Below are 20,872 nucleotides of genomic sequence, written 5' to 3'. Positions count from 1 at the left end.
TGATTTGGGGAGCAGCCCTTTAGGTTGGTACATGCGATCTCCGGTAAACACCGTCCCCATGGAACAGGCCTTTGTGGGGAGGAAGCTGAGTTCTCTCAGCGGTCCCCTCTCCCCACCGGGGCCAGGAGAGGATCTTGCATGTGTCCAGACAGCCAGGGGTCCTAGTCCTTGGTTCCAGTGGAAGGTTGTTCCCTTCAAGCCCAGCACCTGCCATCTCCCAGCACCAGCATTTTCAGTTCCAGCTTCTCCCAACTTAGCCTCCTGCCTGTCAGTTCAGCCCCTGTATTTCGAGGTTTAGAACCTCCATTTCCTCTGGGGCTCCTGTGCTCCCTCCCTGTAAAGATACTCATCTCTGTTATTGCCTTTTTTTGTCTCGGGGAAGGTTTTGTGTTTGTCCTGAAATCGTTCTCTGAAGGCATAAGGGCAAGTGGATGGTTTTACCTGGTCAGAATTCCCCCTTCTCCCTGGTGGGAACATGAGCAGTCACTCCCTTGTGTTTCCACGTGGGAGTGGAAATAAGTGATTTTCAATTGCAGAATTGCTCTGGAATGGCTTATTCTCCCATACAGCTACCTACTAATGCCTGTTTGGGGATTGGCAGTGGGTCACACTTGGTGACAGATCACTATGCATTCCCAATGGTAGCTGGTGCCTGTCCTTCTGAGCTAAGCTCTAGTCATTTCTTTGTCTAGCAGAACAGTGAGATAATTGGTGCACATCACCTGGGGGACCTTTGCTCTGATTGGGAACATCCCCTCTGAGGATGTAGAGGGAGCAGCAAATAGTCCTTCAACTGTTGAAGTAATGATCCAAAGTATTTAACCTCTTAGCCTTGGTGCCTGTGGGCTTCTGCTGTTGGAGGAACATGACCCGCACCTGTCCCAGTTCATAGCCTGCATGGGTTTTGTTCACATGGGTAAGCGGGAGCATTTCCTCACCTCAGGAATAGGTTGGAAAAGTCTGTTTGGATACAGTGGACACCCTCTATAAATATTTTCCTAGCTTCTTAAACATTTATAACATATGACTTACATATTCTATCAAGTGTAAGGTTCTCCTTCATCTAACTGGAATTAGTATTCATTGCACATTTCAGGAATAAGGCATTTTCTTATGTTGGATTGATGATCTTATTTTATTTCCTTTCAAGGGTTGCAGTTTCCTAGCTAGCTTTCTCTACATAGGAAAGATATTTTAAGTGCCTAAAATTTTTTCTAAAGTGTTCAAAGTTCTACCTGAAAGACTTTTTTAGAACTGGACTGAATGAGCGTTGTACTTTTGTTTGGTAATCATCATTTTATAAGTGAACTCTGACCACACTATTATAACAAAATTTTCCATGGCATATGCCAAACAGTTTAGTGGTGTTTTGTAGATTTTTGTTTTTCTGAGTTTGGATGTAATCGATGATATTTGTCTCCTAGTTAATGTTTTTTTCCCTCAAAATAATGATGACCTTGGTGATTTTTTATTTTTAACTTTACTATGTTATAAACTATTTCCCAAAAAGAGATATATGAAAATTTGTTTAGGTTGCACTTCCTTTAATTTAGGTTATGATTTAGGGTATGTTAACAAATCTAATCAAAATACTGATTAGCTCTTTGTGAAAACTGACACAAGTGATTGCTTTTTCTTGTTAGAATTAGGACTGATTTAAAAGACCTTTCACTTTAGAAATGCTAATAGAATGATCAGAAAATAAATGAGTAAGAGCCAAAATAAATAAATAAATAAAAGACCTTTCATAATTTTCTATTATTTTATTCTATTATTTATTCTGTTATTCTATTATTTTCTATTATTTTTCCAGTCTTAGAAACTCAGTACTACTTTTAGGGAACAATGTTATAATCATCTTAAAATGTAATAGTTGTGCAGACAGGTGAATTTTTCTTCTGTTGGGCTGTGGAATTCCGTAGGGGACACATTCATATTCTTTCATATTTGTTATTAAAGGTACATGCACTTTTACGAATTAAACATGGTATTTGTATACTAAGATATTCCTTCTACTCAACCCAACCTGGAATTATAGGGTATGCCTTTCTGGATCCCCCAGTTTTCAGTTTTCAGTCATCAACTGAACTCCATTTCTTCCCTGAGATTTCAGACTCTGAGGGTCAGTGCAGCCGGTGCCTCTCGTGTCCTGTGTCTGAGAGGGCTGTGGTTCAGTTTGCTGATTCAGCAGAGTGTCCTCCAGATGATACTATCCCAACTGACCAGACCTGTATTAGTTTAAATGTCTGCTTTATTAAGTCAGTAGCACAAATTCCAAGATTTCACTTAAATTGTCAGTAAAAATTTTGAATATTTCTTATTAAGCATAATCCAAGAGAAAGACAAAAATCTGTATGAAAATAACAACATTTATTGCTCGCTCTTGAGATTTGATGCTCACGTAATCCTGAGACAGTGCTAAGAGCCTGTCATCTGAGAAATAGGTTCAGTTGGGCAGAGACCCAGGCCAGGACAGAGGAAAGGAGGACACCTGTGTCTGTTCCCCAGCAGTCTTGCTGCAGGACTAGCCGTGTGGGACAGGGATTCCTGTTGGGTAGAGCACCAGGGTGGTTTCCATGAGCACCCGTGTCTGTCGTCATGCCTGCTGCCTCTCGCTAACACCCTCTTTCTCTGAGAATCAGTGTGTAGCCACATGAAATGAGTTGTGAACAGCTAGACATCCACAATGTTTTCACTAAAGGAGTTTGCTGACTTAATTTGTTAAGGCTCCAAAACATAAATGAAGGTATAATTCTTAGCAGTTAGATGTTTTCACAATGAAATAATTACACAATTACTAAACAGAAATTTTTTCCCATGTAAAACATATTAAAGTTGTGGAAGTTATTCACATTAACAATTGAACCAATTTCATTGATGACCTCTTTGTTTTTGTCCTACTTTGATTTTCTATTTTGGGGTAGGATTGATGGTTCTTGCCTTGTACCTGGCTAAACTGGTTTTGATCTCTGGCATCACATATGGTCCTCTGAGCACAGCCAGGAATGATTCCTGAGCACTGAGACAGGAGTAAGTTCTGATCACAGCTTGGTATGGCCCAGAAACAAAAAAAAGAGAAAAATTTCTTTTATTTTTTATTTATTTTAAAAAATTGGATCACTGTGAGATGGACCCTTGAAGAGCTGTTTGTGACTAGTTTTCAGTTATAGAGTGTTCCACCACCCATCCCTCCACCAGTGCACATTTTCCAGTACCAGTGTCCCCAGGTTCCCTCCCATCATCCCACCCCGAGCCTCCCTCTATGTCAGGCACTTTTCTTCTCTCGCTCTCAGAAATTTCTTTTAATTTCTATACATGCTCAAGGAATTTATAGGCATGGTACTTTGATGCAGATATTTGTGCATTAATTTATCCAAGTTTATAATTTGATGCAAGAAGGTTATGTTTAATTTACTGTAATTGCCCAAGAATTTCAAGATATAGATTTGTGTAACAAAAGTTTTTTTTTCTATGTACTATTTAAATTTTTTTAACATTTAATTTACTTTTATAAAGTTTTCACAATAATTTATTACATTCGATATTCCAACACCAATCCCACCACCATTATTTTGAATTTTCCCAACCTCCACCCAAGCCTGGCCCAACAATAGGCCCTAAATTATGAATTTTGTGTTGCTCATTATGAATAATCTGCTAAAAATAATAAAAAAAAAGTTTATTTAGAAGAACATGTGTGAAGATTGTTGTATCTGGCCCTGGAGGCGTTAAGCCCTTATATAAAACATTACTAACATATTGTTACAGGTTGAGCCTTCTGTGCTAATTTATTATTATTTTTTGATCAAGATAAGTTGCCTTCTTCTTTACACCCCATCCAATGTGGTGTGCTACTCATGGTATATAGTGTAAAGTATAAGATGTCACTTTAGGAATTCTAAAATTTTAAGTACAGCAATACAGCTGGAGTTAAAATTTTAACTGGAAGATGACTTTGGGGTTTGGAGGCATCTATGCAACTTGTTGATGCTATTTATTACTTTTAAGTGATAGTTATTCCCTTTTCCTCATAGTCTATGCATATTTAATGATCTCATATATCCTGATAAAGTTTGGTGAAAGACAGTATTTATTTACTGCAATTAAAGATTATTTAAGATATTAGAAAATGGTGTCTTATTTGAATCTTATTTGAAAAATTATATGCAGCCCGTGATCAAATGCTTTTGCAACTGTCTCCAAGTCACAGGTAGGCAGAAGAGGATGGCATGGCAGAACAACGAGACTTCAGGGAGTGATTTCATCCTCCTGGATCTGTTTCAAGACACCCCAGTTCCCTGGATCTTCTTGACGCTCACTGTGGTAGATTTTCTGGTCGCCCTGCTTGGCAACTCCACAATCATCTTCCTCATCTGGGCTGACCCTCTTCTCCACAACCCCATGTACTTCCTGCTCAGCCAGCTCTCCCTCATGGATATTCTGTATATCTCTACATCTGTCCCCAAAGTGGTCCTGGTCTTTCTCTCTGGGGATCGCCGCATCTCCTTCATAGGGTGCAGCTATCAGATGTTCCTCTTCACTATCCTGTTTGGTTCAGAGCTTCTCTTGTTGCCCGTGATGGCATATGACCGATATGTGGCCATCTGTCACCCACTGCGCTATCCCATCCTCATGCGCCCCAAGGTCTGTGTGTTGCTGGTACTTGTGACCTGGCTGGCGGCCCTGGTCAATGCTATGATCCATGTGATCTACACTCTGACTCTCCCCTACTGTGGCTCCAGGAAAATCCATCATTTCTTTTGTGAGATCCCAGCTCTCCTCAAAGTGGTCTGTATGGACACCTCCCAGTATGAAAAAGGCCTTTTTGTCAGTGGGGTGATTTTTCTACTGCTTCCCTTCTCAGCCATTCTGGGCTCCTATGGCAGCATACTGTCCACTGTACTGGGCATGGGGTCAAGGCAGGGACTCAAGAAAGCCTTGACTACGTGCTCTTCTCACGTGATTGTGGTGTCTCTGTTCTATGGTCCTGCCATCTTCAAGTACATTGTTCCCAAGTCCTACCACACCCCTGAGCAGGAGGAATTAGTCTCTGTGTTTTACAATGTTATAACGCCCATGCTCAACCCTCTCATCTACAGCCTGCGGAACAAGGATGTTGCTAGAGCTCTCAGGAAAGTTCTTGGAAAATGAAGACTACAAAGTGTTTGAATTTCAAATGTCATGCAATAATAAAGATGTTCCTTTGTTTGAGATGAAATTTAACATGTATATATCTAGATATATTAGTGCAGATTTAACTGTAAACCAGGTAATTTGAGGAAATGTGGAGAGACCAACATATATTTGAGAATTGATAATAAAGAAAAGTCTCTTTCTATTACATTTAATGCTATAACAGTTTGTAGCTGATCATGACCAGGTGGAATTTTTTTAATTAATGGAATTATGAAATTTGTGCATGATAATTATATTTGCTTAGTTTTTTCAGTTGCAAAGATCTTTACATAAAGGATCATAATTTCTTTGAAGAGAGAGAGAGAGAGAGAGAGAGAGAGAGTGTGTGTGTGTGTGTGTGTGTGTGTGTAATGCTGAGGGCTTACTCTTGGTTCTGCATTCTGGGATCATTCCTGATGGGCTCAGGAGACCATATACGGTTCTGGGGATAGAACCTGGCGTGGCTACTTGTAAGGCAAATGCCCCTTCTCCTATCTCTCTAGCCCTGAAGTGTGTTTTAAGTTAAGGATTGAGGTGTACTCCTTATTAACTGCTCTAAATGAAGTCTATTAAATATTTAAAATCATAAGTTTTCTGTAAGATATTTACTACAAGAATTATTTCTAGTGTCTGTGTGTTTGTACAGTGGGTTGGGCACTTGTCTTTAATGTGATTAACCCAGGTTTGATCCCAGGCACTCCACATGGTCTCCATAGGCTCCCAGGAGCAATTCCTGAGTCTGAGCCAGGAGTAACCCCCGAGTACTGCAGGTGTGCAGCAATCCCCCCCAAATGATAATTATTGCTATAAAATTAGCCACAGAATTATTGGCTCCTAGTTTATTGATGAGCGTATGTTTAAAATAAATGTATTCTGAATGGTGCACTGACCCGTTTTCCTAATAGAATACTTTCTGCCCATCCTGGTTCTCCCTGCTGTTCCCAGACCTGAGTGCCCTGTAGATCCTTCCAGCACTCCTGCATAAGTTGTCATCCTTTTTGGAAAGGAATTTTAATGTCATGATGTAATTGTTTTTGTTTTCCTCTACTTTATTTATTTTACATTTTTTCAATGCAAAATGTTGCATACTAAGTTTATAGTAGTGACATGCGATTCTTTAGTTTCTGACATCAGTTTAAATTTTTCTTTCATATCTAAATTTAATCCTCCCTGTTTTCTTGGTGAATAAGTTACACTTTGTCAATTGTATTTATTTTCCAAGGATCTATTTCTTGTTTCTTCAATCTCTTATCTTAAAATATCTATATCACTTATTGCCGTGAAATTTTTCTTATTCCCTTTATTCTATTCATCTTGAACTTTCTTCCTTTTTCTAATATTTTTTTGTGGAGGGTGCATACCCGAAACTTCAGGTAGGGTTAGGGATCAAGTGGGCCCAGGAGATTGAACCCGGGGAGCCGCATGCAAGGCTCTACTCTTGTACTATTGCTCTGTGCCCACGTTTCCTAGTTTGTTTATTTGTGAAGATAAAATGTTTCTTGTTTCTTGTGAATCATGCAGTCTAAATTACCATGTAGAGGCATATGTTGTATTTTCATTGCTTTTTAAAAATTTTATCTTGAATAGTTTATTTATTTTTTAATTTAATCACTGACCTGCATTGTTCATGGTGTGTTGTTTAATGTGCACATTTTGGTGTTATTTCAAGTTTTTGTCATGTGCTTGATTTACCCTTTGGTACTGTTGCATTAAAAAGGTACTGAATGTGACTATTCATTAAATTTATTGAGATACATTTTTTTGTCTAATGAACGATCTTTTCTGGATATGTTCATGTCTACTTGAGAAATGCACTCTTCTGTGTTGGGAAAATTTTTCTTCCTATCTGTACCTACGTAAATTGTTTCAATCCACCTGGTTTTAAGTTAAGTGTGATGTCTCCTTAGTGATTTGTGTGTGTGAGGATGTTCTTCCCGTTACTAAAAGTGTTGTCATCCACCTGCCAGTTTCTCCTTTCTGGTCTTCATGGATACATTCTGCAAGTCAGTGCTCTGAGGTACAATGCATATTTGATAATTATGCATTACTTTTGTTCTCAGCCCTTTTGCCATGAAATTTGTGTTAACATCTATATTTCCCATGTGTGTATAGTAAGCAGGCTAAGTTTTCACTTCCGTTACCTATGAGCCTCCTCCAGCCCCTCGTTGGCACTGTGTACCCACGTACCCGCTGGATGTTGCACTCGGTGAATCTTCTCTACTAGTCTTGCAGCCACTCTGTGTGTTTTTATAGGTGCACTTATCATCTTTCAAATGATTTCTGATGCATTGTGTTTTGTATCATCCTTAATTATTCTTGACTGTTATAGCATCTCTATGTTAAATGTGTTTTTCTTTTATAGAATGTTAATTTTCTTTAGTTTTGTGCTTATGTAACTTTCAAAATTCCTTTCTCTTCTGGGTTTTTCTTTGTAGCTGCCAGGAGGGCCAAGAGAGCATTCTGGATAATAATAGTCAGTTTTATATCTGTGTAAACACACACACTAGAAAGGAGGGCACGCAGGGCACAGGGCAGCGGCACAGGGCAGCAGCACTCCTTTCCTTGTCCAACTATCTCTCCTACCATCCGCGTTCGGTAGTCTCCAGCTGCTTCCCCCACCCCGGGGAGGTTGATGGCGATGACGAGGCAGGCGAAGGAAGGAACGAGGGCCAGGCTGGTTGGTCTCAGTTGCAGTTTATTCCATTCCCATCTCCATTCTCCTCTGATTCTCCTCCTGCTTCTCCCTCCCCCATGCTACTTCATTCTCCTTCTTGCTCTGGGTCAGGATCTCGATCTGGCTTCTCTGAATCTGCCCCCCACCCCAGCTCACTGTTACAGCCTAGCTAAATCCCCAAGCATGAGGGGTTGGGGCTTACACACAGGTGTGGTCACAATCGACAGGGGTAAAGTTCTTTTCCTCAGGGGATTCTGCTTCTAGGACAGATTCTCTTTCAGCAGGACACCGGCCCAAGAGCGGAATCCCATGGGTGTGTTTCTCCTCTCCTTGTCCAACTAACATATAAGTATTCATAATATTAATCATTTTGTATGGACACAACAAGAGATGCATTAAATTTATAGAATTGCTCTCCTGGGGTCATCTCGATCTGAGACTACAGTGCTCAGGCCAGATTAGTCTTTCCTATCCCTATCAGGGTCCTAGTCTCATTGCTACTTTTGGATCATGACAGCATTTGTCCATGATCAAGCTCTGAACTTATAGTTAAGCATTAGGCACTTTGGCCAGGCCCATCTCGATGCCAGGGTAGCACATAACTCACCACTTGCTCTGCGTCCATCCCGTCCCTCATCAGGACCCTGCTTTTGGGGGTGCTAGGAAGTAAGGGCAGCTGAGGCTTAAATCGAGAAAGCATATTCTCAGGAGTGAATAATATTCGAAGCCAATTAAATCCCATGTTACAAAAGCATATTAACAACTGTCTTTCTTTGTCCATACAAAAAGGACATTGCTTTAAAGTAAACTATTCAAAAGGAGAGGAGAAAGGCATTATTAACTTACAATACAAGTTCAGTGTCCTAGAAAGGTATGACCTTACAAATTAACAGAGTCTGATTAGGGGTAAAAGCTGATTAACTGTTGGGGAAGAGAGCATAGAGAAGTGGTTGCAGATAGACAAAGGAATGGGAGTGACTTGGGAGCACTTTGATGGGTGTGACCCGATAAACCTAAGCTCCTTGTGGCAAGGGGAACAGGACATACCAATGTTGTCTTAAAATGTTTAGAGATTATTACCAGATAAACCTAAACTCTCTATGGCAAGGGAGAAAGGACAAACCAGTGATATCCTACAATATCTTCCATTATATATATTTTAAGTAATCTATGTATTTTTCAATTACATCTGTCTCTCAATCTCATTTTTACTTCCTCAGATGGATGGATACACTGTTCTTATGTATATATACCTGCAAATAGAAAGTTTTTCTTGTTTTTGGATTTCAACCAGCTGTGTTCAGTTCTTACTCTTTTAAAAAAATTTTTTTTATGTCTGTCTCTCTCTTTCTGACTCATTTCACTCAGCATGAAACTTTTCATGCCCATCCACTTAACTACAAAATTCTTGACTTCCTTTTTTCTAACAGCTGCATAGTATTCCATTGTATAGATGTACCAAAGTTTCCTCAACCAGTCATCCGTTTGGGGGCATTCGGGTTTTTTCCAGAATCTGGCTATTGTAGACAGTGCTGCGATGAACATACATGTGCAGATGTTGTTTCGATTGTACTTTTTTGCCTCTCTGGGATATATTCCCAGCAGTGGTATTGCTGGGTCAAATGGGAGCTCAACCTCTAGTTTTCTGAGAATCGTCCATACTGTTTTCCAAAAGGGCTGAACTAGCCTGCATTCCCACCAGCAGTGTAGAAGGGTCCCTTTCTCCCCACATCCTCTCCAACAGCGGTTGCTTTTGTCCTTTTGGATGTGTGCCAGTCTCTGTGGTGTGAGGTGGTATCTCATGGTTGTTTTGATCTGCATCTCTCTGATGATTAGTGATGCAGAGCACTTTTTCATGTGCCTTTTGGCCATTCGTATTTCTTCCTTGGTAAAGTTTCTGTTCATTTCTTCGCCCCATTTTTTGATGGGGTTGGATGTTTTCTTCTTGTAGAGTTCAACCAGTGCTTTATATACCATTGATATCAACCCCTTATCTGATGGGTATTGTGTAAATATCCTTTCCCATTCTGTGGATAGTCTTTGTATTTTGGTTACTGTATCTTTTGCGGTGCAGAAGCTTTTTAGTTTAATGTAGTCCCATTTGTTGATCTCTGTTTTTACTAGATTGCTTAGTTCCGTGTCACGTTTGAAGATACCTTTATCTTCAATATCGTGGAGGGTTTTGCCGACCTTGTCTTCAATGTACCTTATGGTTTGTGGTCTAATGTTGAGGTCTTTAATCCATTTTGATCTGACTTTTGTGCATGGTGTCAGGTGGTATATAGAATATCAGAGTGGGAGACTAATACCCAAGAACTGTAGAAATAAGTACCAGGAGGTTGACCCCATGGCTTTGCGGCTGGCCTCACGTTCCGGGGAAAGGGCAACTCAGAGAAGCGATCACCAACTACATTGTAGTTGAAGGCCATGTGGGGGAAGGGAGTTGCGGGCTGAATGAGGGCTAGAGACTGAGCACAGCGGCCACTCAACACCTTTATTGCAAACCACAACAGCTAATTAGAGAGAGAGAACAGAAGGGAATGCCCTGCCACAGTGGCAGGGTGGGGTGGGGGGGAGATGGGATTGGGGAGGGTGGGAGGGACGCCGGGTTTACGGGTGGTGGAGAATGGGCACTGGTGAAGGGATGGGTTCCCGAACTTTGTATGAGGGAAGTATAAGCACAAAAGTGTATAAATCTGTAACTGTACCCTCACGGTGATTCTCTAATTAAAAATAAATAAATTATTAAAAAAAATAAAAATAAAAAAAATTTTTTTTATTGAATCACCATGTGAAAAGTTACAAAGCTTTCAGGCTTAATTCTCAGTCATACAGTGATCAAACACCCATACCTTCACCAGTGCACATGTTCCACCACCAAGAACCCCAGTATACCTCCCATCCCCCCCATCCTTCGCCTGTGTGGCTGATGATTTTCGCTTTACTTTGATTACATTCAATATTTTAACAGAAAACTCACTATTATTATTTGGAATTTCCCCCCAACAAGCAGACCTGCCAAAAAGGCATCATTTGATAATTTGTTTTCCATTGCTGAGAATGAAGAGCATATGAGGTTTTGGATTTCTGGTATTTTAGTAATTAAGTCCAGAGAAATTTCTGCCAGAAATCGCATCATTGCAAGCTCGTACCTCTGTTTATTGGGCCTTATAAGATGGTAATCGCCATGTCGCCACCGGGAAAAGGGAAGGCCGAGATAGAAAAAAACCTTTCCCCTCCTGGGGCGGCATGGGGCCATAGCTTAGTTCACAGTCTAGAGGTATTTCTGCAAGAAGCCACTGGGTGCTGAAAATAGTTAGTTAGCCTCTGAGATCATGGGCGTTCAGGAACAGAGAGGAGAGGCTGCTTGTGTGTGGCCACTCGGCGTCACATCTGGGTGGAGAGTGGCACCAGTAATGCCCCCCATCCCGAGATTTCCCGCATGTCCCATCACTGCAAGCTTGTACGTCTCTTTATTGGGCCTTATAGACTTTGATTTTTGAGTGATTGATAATTTTGCTGAGTAGTACTATTTGGGTTTTTTTTTTTTATTATCCTTCATCACTTTGAAGATATCAGGAAGCTCCCTTTTGGTCTGCAAGATTTTTGTTAAAATATCTGGCCTTGACAGAACCTGGAAAAAACCCAAGTGCCCAAGAACAGATGACTGGTAAAGAAACTCTGGTACATCTATACAATGGAATACTATGCAGCTGTTAGAAAAGATGAAGTCATGAACTTTGCATATAAGTGGATCAACATGGAAAGTATCATGCTAAGTGAAATGAGCCAGAGGGAGAGGGACAGACTTAGAAAGATTGCACTCTTCTGTGGAATATAAAATAGCAGAGTAGGATACTAACACCCAAGAATAGTAGTATATAATACCAGGAGGTTGACTCCATAGCTTGGAAGTTGGCCTCACACGCTGGGGGAAAGTCATACCAAATGGAGAAGGGAACACCAAGTAAAATGTGACTGGAGATCCTGAGTGGTAAGGGAAATGCATGCTGAAAGTGTACTAGTGACCGAACATGATGGCCACTCAATACCCCCATTGCAGACCACAACACCCAAAAGGAGAGAGAGAACAAATTGGAATGCCCTGCCACAGAGGCGGGGTGGGGTGGGGGGATGGGATTGGGAGGTGGGAGGGATACTGGGTTCATTGGTGGTGGAGAATGGACACTGGTGGAGGGATGGGCTCCCGAACACGCATGAGGGGAAAACAAGCACGAAATGTGTGAATCTGTAACTGTACCCTCACTGTGATTCACTAATTAAAAAATTTCTAAAAAATGACATAAAAATATCTGGCCTTGGGCTGGAGAGATAGTATAGCAGGTAGGGCACTTGCCTTGCATGCTGTTGACCTGGATTCAAACCCTGGCATCCCATATGGTGCCCTGGGCCCCACAGGACTGATCCCTTGAGCACAGGGCTAGGAGAAGGACCTGGGCACTAGTGGGTATAGGTTGCCCAAGAAAATCTGGGGTTGGTTTTCTTGGGCTATCAGTGGAGCAGTCCTTTAGCCCGGGTACATGAGGTATCTTGTAAAGTTTTTTCCCATGGATTGGGCCTGGGTCAAGGCGAAGCTGAATTTTCAGTTATTCCCATTTCCTGCCAGGAGCCTAGAGTGGATCTTGCATCTGTGCAAATGCCAGGGGTCCTGGTCCTGGTCCACGTGGAAGTTGGTTCCCTTCACTCCCAGAACCTGTCATCCTTCCAGTACCATCCATGTAAAGTACACCATAGTTCAAGCTACTCCAGAGTCAGCCTCTGGCATGTCAGCTTAGCCCCAGTATTTCCTGTTTTAAAACAGCCACTTCTCCTGGGAGCTCCAGCGTCCCCCTCCCTACAAACATAGCTCTGACTTAGGGTTGTTTCCGTCTCAGTGCAAGTTTTGTGTTTGTTGTGAGACAGTTCTCTGAATGCATAAGGGAAAGTGGATGGTTTTACCTGGTCAGTTATTTCCCCTTCTTATCAGTAAGACACAGACAATCACACTCATCTGTTGCTCATAGGAGATAAAATAAGTGCTTTTCAATTGCAGAATTGCTCAGGAATGGCTTATTCTCCCAGACAGCTACCTACTAATGCCTGTTTGGGGATTGGCAGTGGGTCACACTTGGTGACAGATCACTACGCATTCCCTGTCCTCCCGAGCTAAGCTCTAGTCATTTCTTTGTCCAGCAGAACAGTGAGATAATTGGTGCACATCACCTGGGGGACCTGCGGTCTGATTGGGACCGGCCCCTCTGAGGATGGAGAAGGAGCAGCAAATAGTCCTTCGACGGTTGAAGCAATGATCCAAAGTATTTAACCTCTTAGCCTTGGTGCCTGTGGGCTTCTGCTGTTGGAGGAACATGACCCGCACCTGCCCCAGTTCATAGGCTGCATGGGTTTTGCTCACATGGGTAAGCGGGAGCATTTTCTCAGGAATAGGCTGGAAAAGTCTGTTAGAATTCCTCAGATGCCTCATGATTTATGCTCTGACCTAGCATGTAGAGTGGAACTTACCTCCCCACTGTCTGTCAACAATCTTCTGTTCATTTTCAGTGGCCTGTTCTACAAATCTGAATAAGCCAGTTTGTCTGATGGGGTTTGGCATCATCCTAATTTCAGATAAAAAAATATTTATGGTGCCTGTATTGATGATCTGGTTTAATTTCCCTTCAGAAGATTTAAGTTCCTAGCTTGCTCCAGGTGACCCTAGCAATCATCTATCTCTATTCAGGATATGTTACGTGTTCAAATTCCCAAGCCTGTATAATGTTCAACATTTTTCCCTGAAAGACTTTTTGAAAATTGAAGTGAATGCAGATTGTTGCAAACTCATAGTGACAACATTGTAATGATTTTTTTTTGTGATTTAACTCTAAATACATAAAAATTTCCACCAGGCATGTAACAGTCATACATATTGGTTGATTTTATTGTTATTTAAGACTTTGTAGGTGAAGTAGATTTTTCTTATTGTAATTGAGAAAATTGAGAAAAATTATTGTAATTGAGAAAACTGGAGTGATAGCACAGTGGGTAGGGCATTTGCCTCGCACTCGACCAACCTGGGTTCAATTCTTCTGCCCTCTTGGAGAGCCCAGCAAGCTACCAAGAGTATCCAGCCTGCACCACAGAGCCTGGCAAGCTACCTGTAATAAGTCTCACAATGGAAATGTTACTGGTGCCAGCTAGAGCAAATCAATGAACAAGGGGAGGACAGTGCTACAGTGCTACAGTTGAGAAAATTTGTTACTGGTTAGTAGTCTCACAGAATTGTTAATATCTTTTTTAGTTGTTGTTTTGTCTTTGTTTTGGGACAAACCTGACAATTTTCAATGATTACTTTTGGATTAGCTCAGGAATCACTCCTGGTGGTGCTCATGGGACCATATGGGATATTGGGTATTGGACCAGGGTTGGCCCTGTGCAGGGCAAGTGCTCGACCTGTGGGTCTGTTGCTCCAGCCCGAGATGTTAGCATCTTGAGTGACATTTTAAGAGTTTAAATTTCACATTTGTGTGTATGCTATTTATCACAGGGATTCTTTATTTTTGGGGGTGGGGAATGCCCAGGGGTGCTGAGGGCTTATGCCTTGCTGTGTGCTCAGGGTTAACTCCTAGTGAGGCTCAGGGTTTACATGGGGGTTCTGGGGATGAATCTGAGTCAGCTGTGTGCAAGGCAAGCTCCTGCCACTGTATTATCGCACTGGTCCCCATAGGAGGGATTCTTAAACTTTCAGACTTGTACCCCTTTTTCACATTTCACATGATTCGGCAATTTTATTATTAAATAGTACTTAGAATTTTAAAGATTCACATGCTACTTTTATAACAAAGTATATCATCTAGACGGTCCATCCCTGGAATTGTAGGGTACTCTTCCGTGGATCCCCCACACGTCTGCCCTTCATTTATCAACTGAGCTCATTTCTTCCCTGAGATAAGACTCTGAGGTGTGAGGGTAAGTGCAGCGGGTGCCTCTGGTGTCCTGTGTCTGAGAGGGCTGTGGTTCAGTGTGCTGATTCAGCAGAGTGTCTAACTGACCAGACCTATATTAGTTTAACCGACTGTTAAGTCAGTAGCCCAAATTGTAAGATTCCCTTTGTTTAAATTCTTTAAATTTTTGATTAAGCATATCAAATGCTAGAGGAAAGGAAGACAAAAGTCTGTATGAAAATAACGTTTATTGTTTGCTGTTCAGATTTGATGCTCACTTCATCCTGAAACAGTGCCAAGACGCTGTCATCTGAGAGATAGGTTCAGTTAGGCAGAGACCCAGGCCAGGACAGAAGAAAGGAGGACACCCGTGTCTTTTCCATGTGCTCTTGCTGCAGGACTAGCCCTGTGGGACAGGGATTCCTATGGTTAGAGCACTGGGATGATTTCCATGAGTACCTTGTGTCTGTCCTGACCCTCATACCTGCTGCCACTCACTGAGACCCTCTTCCTTTGATTGTTTTATTAATAATAAAATAATTTGAATTAAAATTTAATTCAAATTATTCATTTGTTTTTGACCACACCGATCAGTGCTAAGTACAATCCCCGAGTCTGTGCTCAGGGTCTCTCTCAGTAGTACCAAGGGAACAGGACTGGGGCCATGCATCCTTATGGTAGGACACACTCCCAGCCTGAGGGCTGCCTCTCCAGCTCCCTAGACCGTGCATCCTTGTGGTAGGACACACTCCCAGCCTGAGAGCTGCCTCTCCAGCTCCCTATGTGTTTTAGAATCTGGATCCACATAAAATGAGGATGTGTGGGAAGCCAGACGTCTATCTGCTTCTATGTCCAAAGAGTTTACTTTTTTGATTGCATGTATTAAAGCACTAAAACATATATGTAGCTCCAATGATTTGCACTTCATTGCATGCTTATAAAATTGGTCCCAATAGGACATATTTTTCTCTTCATAACATGTAAAAGTTCTGGAATGAATATAAATTATAGAGACAATTTCATTGCAGATTGGTATGTCTTTAGTCATATTTTGAAATTTCTCCTTATTTCTCTACACATTCATGAAGTTTATGGTAAAGGGTTTCAATGCAGATATTAATGTGTTAAATTAAGTTAGGCATATTTAGGATAAAACTGTACAATAAGTATAATTATAAATCACGAACATTTCCAGAGTTTAAAAACAATTATTTTGTATTACATAATATTCTCCTTTTCTAGTGTGTTAAGAGTATTGGTGGTCTCAAGAATTCTTAGTAAAGTCTGGTGAAAAGAAGGTGTGTATATTTACTGCAACTAAGTATATACAAGGTAGGAAACTAATGTATTTGAGATACAGGACAATGATGCTTAATTTTGTTTAGTAAAATTATATGCAGTCTTTGACCAAATGCTTTTGCAGCTGTCTGCAAGTCACAGGTAGGCTGAAGAGGATGGCATGGCAGAGCAACCAGACTTCAGGGAGTGATTTCATCCTCCTGGATCTGTTTCACGGCACCCCAGTTCCCCGGGTCCTCGTGGCGTTCACCTTGGTGGACCTTCTAGTCGCCCTGCTTGGCAACTCCACAATCCTCCTCCTCATCTGGGCTGACCCTCTTCTCCACAACCCCATGTACTTCCTGCTCAGCCAGCTCTCCCTCATGGATCTCTTGTATATCTGCACTTTTGTCCCCAAGATGGTCCTGGTCTTTCTCTCTGGGGATCGCCGCATCTCCTTCATAGGGTGCAGCTTTCAGATGTTTCTCTTCAACACTCTGGCTGGATCAGAATTCCTGTTGCTGGCTGTGATGTCCTATGACCGATATGTTGCGATCTGCCAGCCACTGCGTTATCCCATCCTCATGCGCCCCAGGGTCTGCGTGTTGTTGGTACTTGTGACCTGGCTGGGGGCCCTGCTCAATGCTATGATCCATGTGCCCTACACTCTGACTCTCCCCTACTGTGGCTCCCGGGAAATCCATCATTTCTTTTGTGAGATCCCAGCTCTCCTCAAAGTGGTCTGTGTGGACACCTCCCAGTATGAAATGGGTGTTTTTGTGAGTGGGGTGGTTTTTATCCTTCTTCCTTTTTCAGCTATTCTGGGCTCCTATGGCAGCATACTGTCCACTGTACTGGGCATGGGGTCAAGGCAGGGACTCAGGAAAGCCTTGACTACGTGCTCTTCTCACGTGATTGTGGTGTCCCTCTTCTATGGTGCTGCCATCATCAAGTACATTGTGCCAAAGTCCTACCACACCCCTGAGCAGGAGGAATTGGTCTCTGTTCTTTACACCATTATAACGCCCATGCTCAATCCTCTCATCTACAGCCTGCGGAACAAGGATGTTGCTAGAGCCTTCTGGAAAGTTTTTGGAAAATGAGGGCTTTGGAGTATTTGAATTTCTGATATCATCCAGCAATGTAGATGTCCTTTGCTTTGAGTTTTAATTCAACATCTAGGTCTCTATTCATGTTCTCTATTCATGTACATTGCCTATAAACCAAGAAATAAAGGATGGAACAAACATGTTTTTTAAAACCTAGTTAATAAAATATAAGGTGTTCTCTTTTTACATTTATCCATTCATCTTTTGTGATACATTGTAAAAAATGGTAATGTTGATTTGTCATATGATTTATAACATTTAACTGAGTTTTTTGTGTTTCTTGACTTTTTCATATGCATACATGTGTAGAAATGCAACCTCTAGTTTCCTAGAACTTTTTTTAACACTTGAAAAATATAGATGTATTCTAGAATGACTTATAAATTAAGTGCAATGGGTATTTTATGTATTAGTGTTTTAGTTGTAAAATATTTCCTAAGATAGTTCTTTTTCTTGATATTTGTTTGGACACCTACAAAATAATTCTTGCTGGAACATAAAATGGAGTTAAATGTTTTTAAAAAATTTTAAAAATTATTTATTTTATTGAATCACCATGTGGAAAGTTGCAAAGTTCTCAGGCTTATGTCTCTGTTATACAATGCTCAAACACCTGTCCCTTCACCAGTGCCCATATTCCACCACCAAAAACCCCAGTATACTTCCCACCCCCACCCCACTACCCCTGCCTGCGTAACTGATAAACTTCACCACATTTTCTCTTTACCTTGACTTAATTACTAAAATACAGAAACCCTAAACCGAGCAGCCGCTACTGTGGCTGCGTGACTTCATATCTCTTCATTCTCAGCAATGGAAAACTAATTATCAAATGCTTCCTTGTCAGTAGGGCTGTTTTTTTTGGGTGGGGGGAAACTCCAACAACGTTTCCAAATTTTTCATGAGGTATATGTTTTAATATTTTATTTGTGAGTGGTGATTGACAGTGACAATCTCCTTTACAGGGTATAGTTATCAGATGGCCCTTACCACGACTATCCTGTTTGGCTCAGAGCTTCTTTTGTTGCCTGTGATGGCATGTGACTGATGTCCCCTTTGCTTTGATATGGGACATAGCTTGTGTGCCTCTAGATTTAATCTTGTACATTTAGCTTTGGATCAGATATTTAAAGAAACAGAGCAAATCAGCAATATAAGTATGCATTTAGGTCTAAAATTTAAAATTTAACATGGCATTTATTTTGGAATTTAGTGTTTGCATTTTTTGTGGGGACTTTGATTATGTTATTTAAGAGATGTACTTTTGTTCCTTATTACTGTATATGCTACATGCTCTAAACTCAGAGATTCTTTTTTTTAGTTCTTTTTTTCTACTGTGAGATAGTTACAGTCTTTCATGTTTGAGTTTCAATCATACAATTATCAAACATCCATCCTTCCACCAGTGCACATTCTCCACCATAATGTCCCCAGCATACCCCCCCTTCCAGTCCTCCTCCTGGCTCCATGGAAGACATTTCCCTCATACTCTGTCTACTTTTGGGCATTATGGTTTGCAATACAGATACTGAGAGGTTATTGTGTTTTGTCCTTTACCTGCTTTCAGCACACTTATCCTATTAATATACCAGCTTTGTAAATCAGCCAAACTGTGTCCTTAATAGTGCTTTCTCCTGCAATGCTATGTTGTAAACTCAGAGATTCTGAGAGAGGAACCATGACCTTCTTTTGAGAAAACATTTTAGTAGCTTTATTTCAGCCTATATTTTCATTATGTAAAATAAAAATTAGTTTCTTTTAAACATTTTTGTTTTTATTATTGTCTGGTGATCAGGTTAAGATCGTGCTTCAGTTTACAGTAAGTCTGTACAGTGTCCATTCACATCACTGTCTCTTACAGTGTCCGTTCACAGCGCTGTCTCTTACAGTGTCCGATCACAGCGCCGTCTCTTACAGTGTCCGTTCACAGCGCCGTCTCTTACAGTGTCCGTTCACAGCGCCGTCTCTTACAGTGTCCGTTCACAGCGCCGTCTCTTACAGTGTCCGTTCACAGCGCCGTCTCTTACAGTGTCCGTTCACAGCGCCGTCTCTTACAGTGTCCGTTCACAGCGCCGTCTCTTACAGTGTCCGTTCACAGCGCTGTCTCTTACAGTGTCCGTTCACAGCGCTGTCTCTTACAGTGTCCTTTCACTGAGCACTGTCTCTTTTTTTTTAATTGTGAATCACTGTAGGGGTACAGTTACAGATTTACACATTTTCGTGCTTGTGGTTCCCTCATACAGTGTTTGAGCACCCATCCCTCCACCAGTGCCCATTCTCCACCACCAATGAACCCAGTATCCCTCCCACCCCCCAATCCCATCCCTCCCATCCCACCCCACCTATGTGGCAGGGCATTCCCTTTTGTTCTCTCTCTCCTTTTGGGTGTTGTGGTTTGCAATAGGGGTATTGAGTGGCCATCGTGTTCAATCTATAGTCTACTTTCAGCACGCAACTCTCTTTCCGAAGGGACCTCCAACCGCGTTTTACTTGGTGTTCCCTTCTCTATCTGAGCTGCCTTTTCCCCCAGCATGTGGGGCAAGCTTCCAAGCCATGGAGCCAACCTCCTGGTACTTATTTCTACTATACTTGGGTGTTAGTCTCCTACTCTGTTATTTTATATTCCACAGATGAGCGCAGTCTTTCTGTCTGTCTCTCTGACTCATTTCACTTAGCATATTTTTTTTCATGCTGATCCACTTATATGCAAGTTCATGACTTCATCTTTTCTAACAGCTGCATAGTATTCCATTGTGTAGATATACCAAAGTTTCTTTAACCAGTCATCTGTTCTCGGGCACTCGGTTTTTTTCCAGATTCTGGCTATTGTAAACAGTGCTGTGATGAACATATAAGCGCAGATGTCATTTTGACTATACTTTTTTTGCGTCTCCAGGATATATTCCAGCAGTGGTATTGCTGGGTCAAATGGGAGCTCATTTCTAATTTTTTGAGAAGAGTTCATACTGTTTTCCAAAAGGGCTGAACCAATCGGAATTCCCACCAGCAACACATCACTGTCTCTTACTGTGTCCATGCACAGCACTGTCTCCTATAGTGTCCATGAACATCACTGTCTCTCTCTCCTGTTTTTTTAATTGAATCACTATGTGGAAAGTTACAAAGCTTTCAGGCTTAAGTCTCAGTTATACAATGATCGAACACCTATCCCTTCACCAGTGCACATGTTCCACCACCAAGAACCCTAGTATACCTCCTATCCCACCCCCACCTCTCCGCCTGTGTAGCTGATAATTTTCACTTTACTTTCTCTTTACATTGATAACATTCAATATTTCAACAAAAAATTCACTATTATTGTTTGGAGTTTCTCCCCCAAAATCAGACCTGCTGAAAAGGAAGCATTTGATATTTTTTTCCATTGCTGACAATGAAGAGATATGAGGTCACATGGCCACTATCGCAGTTTTGGATTTCTGTATTTTAGTATTTTAGTAACTAAGTCCAGGGAAGTTTCTGCCAGAAACTTCACCATTGCAAGCTCATACCTCTCTTTAGTGGTCCTTATAATATGGCGGTCACCATGCTGCCGCCCTCCCCCCCCCCCCCCCCCCCGCCTCGAAAGGAAAAGCCGAGAGAGAGAAAAACCTTTCCCCTCCTGGGGCAGCATGGGGCCGTGGCTTAGTTCACAGTCTAGAGACATTTCTGCAAGAAGTTTCTGGTGCCAAAAGTAGATA

At 41.5% G+C, this 20,872-nt stretch overlaps 2 protein-coding genes across 2 annotated transcripts; both read left to right on the top strand.

The window, feature by feature from the left end:
- Positions 1-4,224: 4,224 nt before the first annotated feature.
- Positions 4,225-5,151, top strand: LOC101546215 (olfactory receptor 2AJ1-like). Its single transcript, XM_004611620.2, has one exon. It carries the CDS (start codon positions 4,225-4,227, stop codon positions 5,149-5,151), a length of 927 nt encoding a protein of 308 aa, XP_004611677.1.
- An 11,090-nt stretch (positions 5,152-16,241) lies between these two features.
- Positions 16,242-17,168, top strand: LOC101545952 (olfactory receptor 2T27-like). The gene has a single exon (XM_004611619.2). The coding sequence runs from the start codon at positions 16,242-16,244 to the stop codon at positions 17,166-17,168; it is 927 nt and encodes a 308-aa protein (XP_004611676.1).
- The last annotated feature ends 3,704 nt before the right edge of the window (positions 17,169-20,872 follow it).

Source organism: Sorex araneus, chromosome 2 (assembly GCF_027595985.1).
Source record: "Sorex araneus isolate mSorAra2 chromosome 2, mSorAra2.pri, whole genome shotgun sequence".
Classification (NCBI taxonomy): domain Eukaryota; kingdom Metazoa; phylum Chordata; class Mammalia; order Eulipotyphla; family Soricidae; genus Sorex; species Sorex araneus.
The sequence above is the reverse complement of the archived record's forward strand: the minus strand, read 5'-3'. Positions and strand labels throughout refer to the sequence as shown.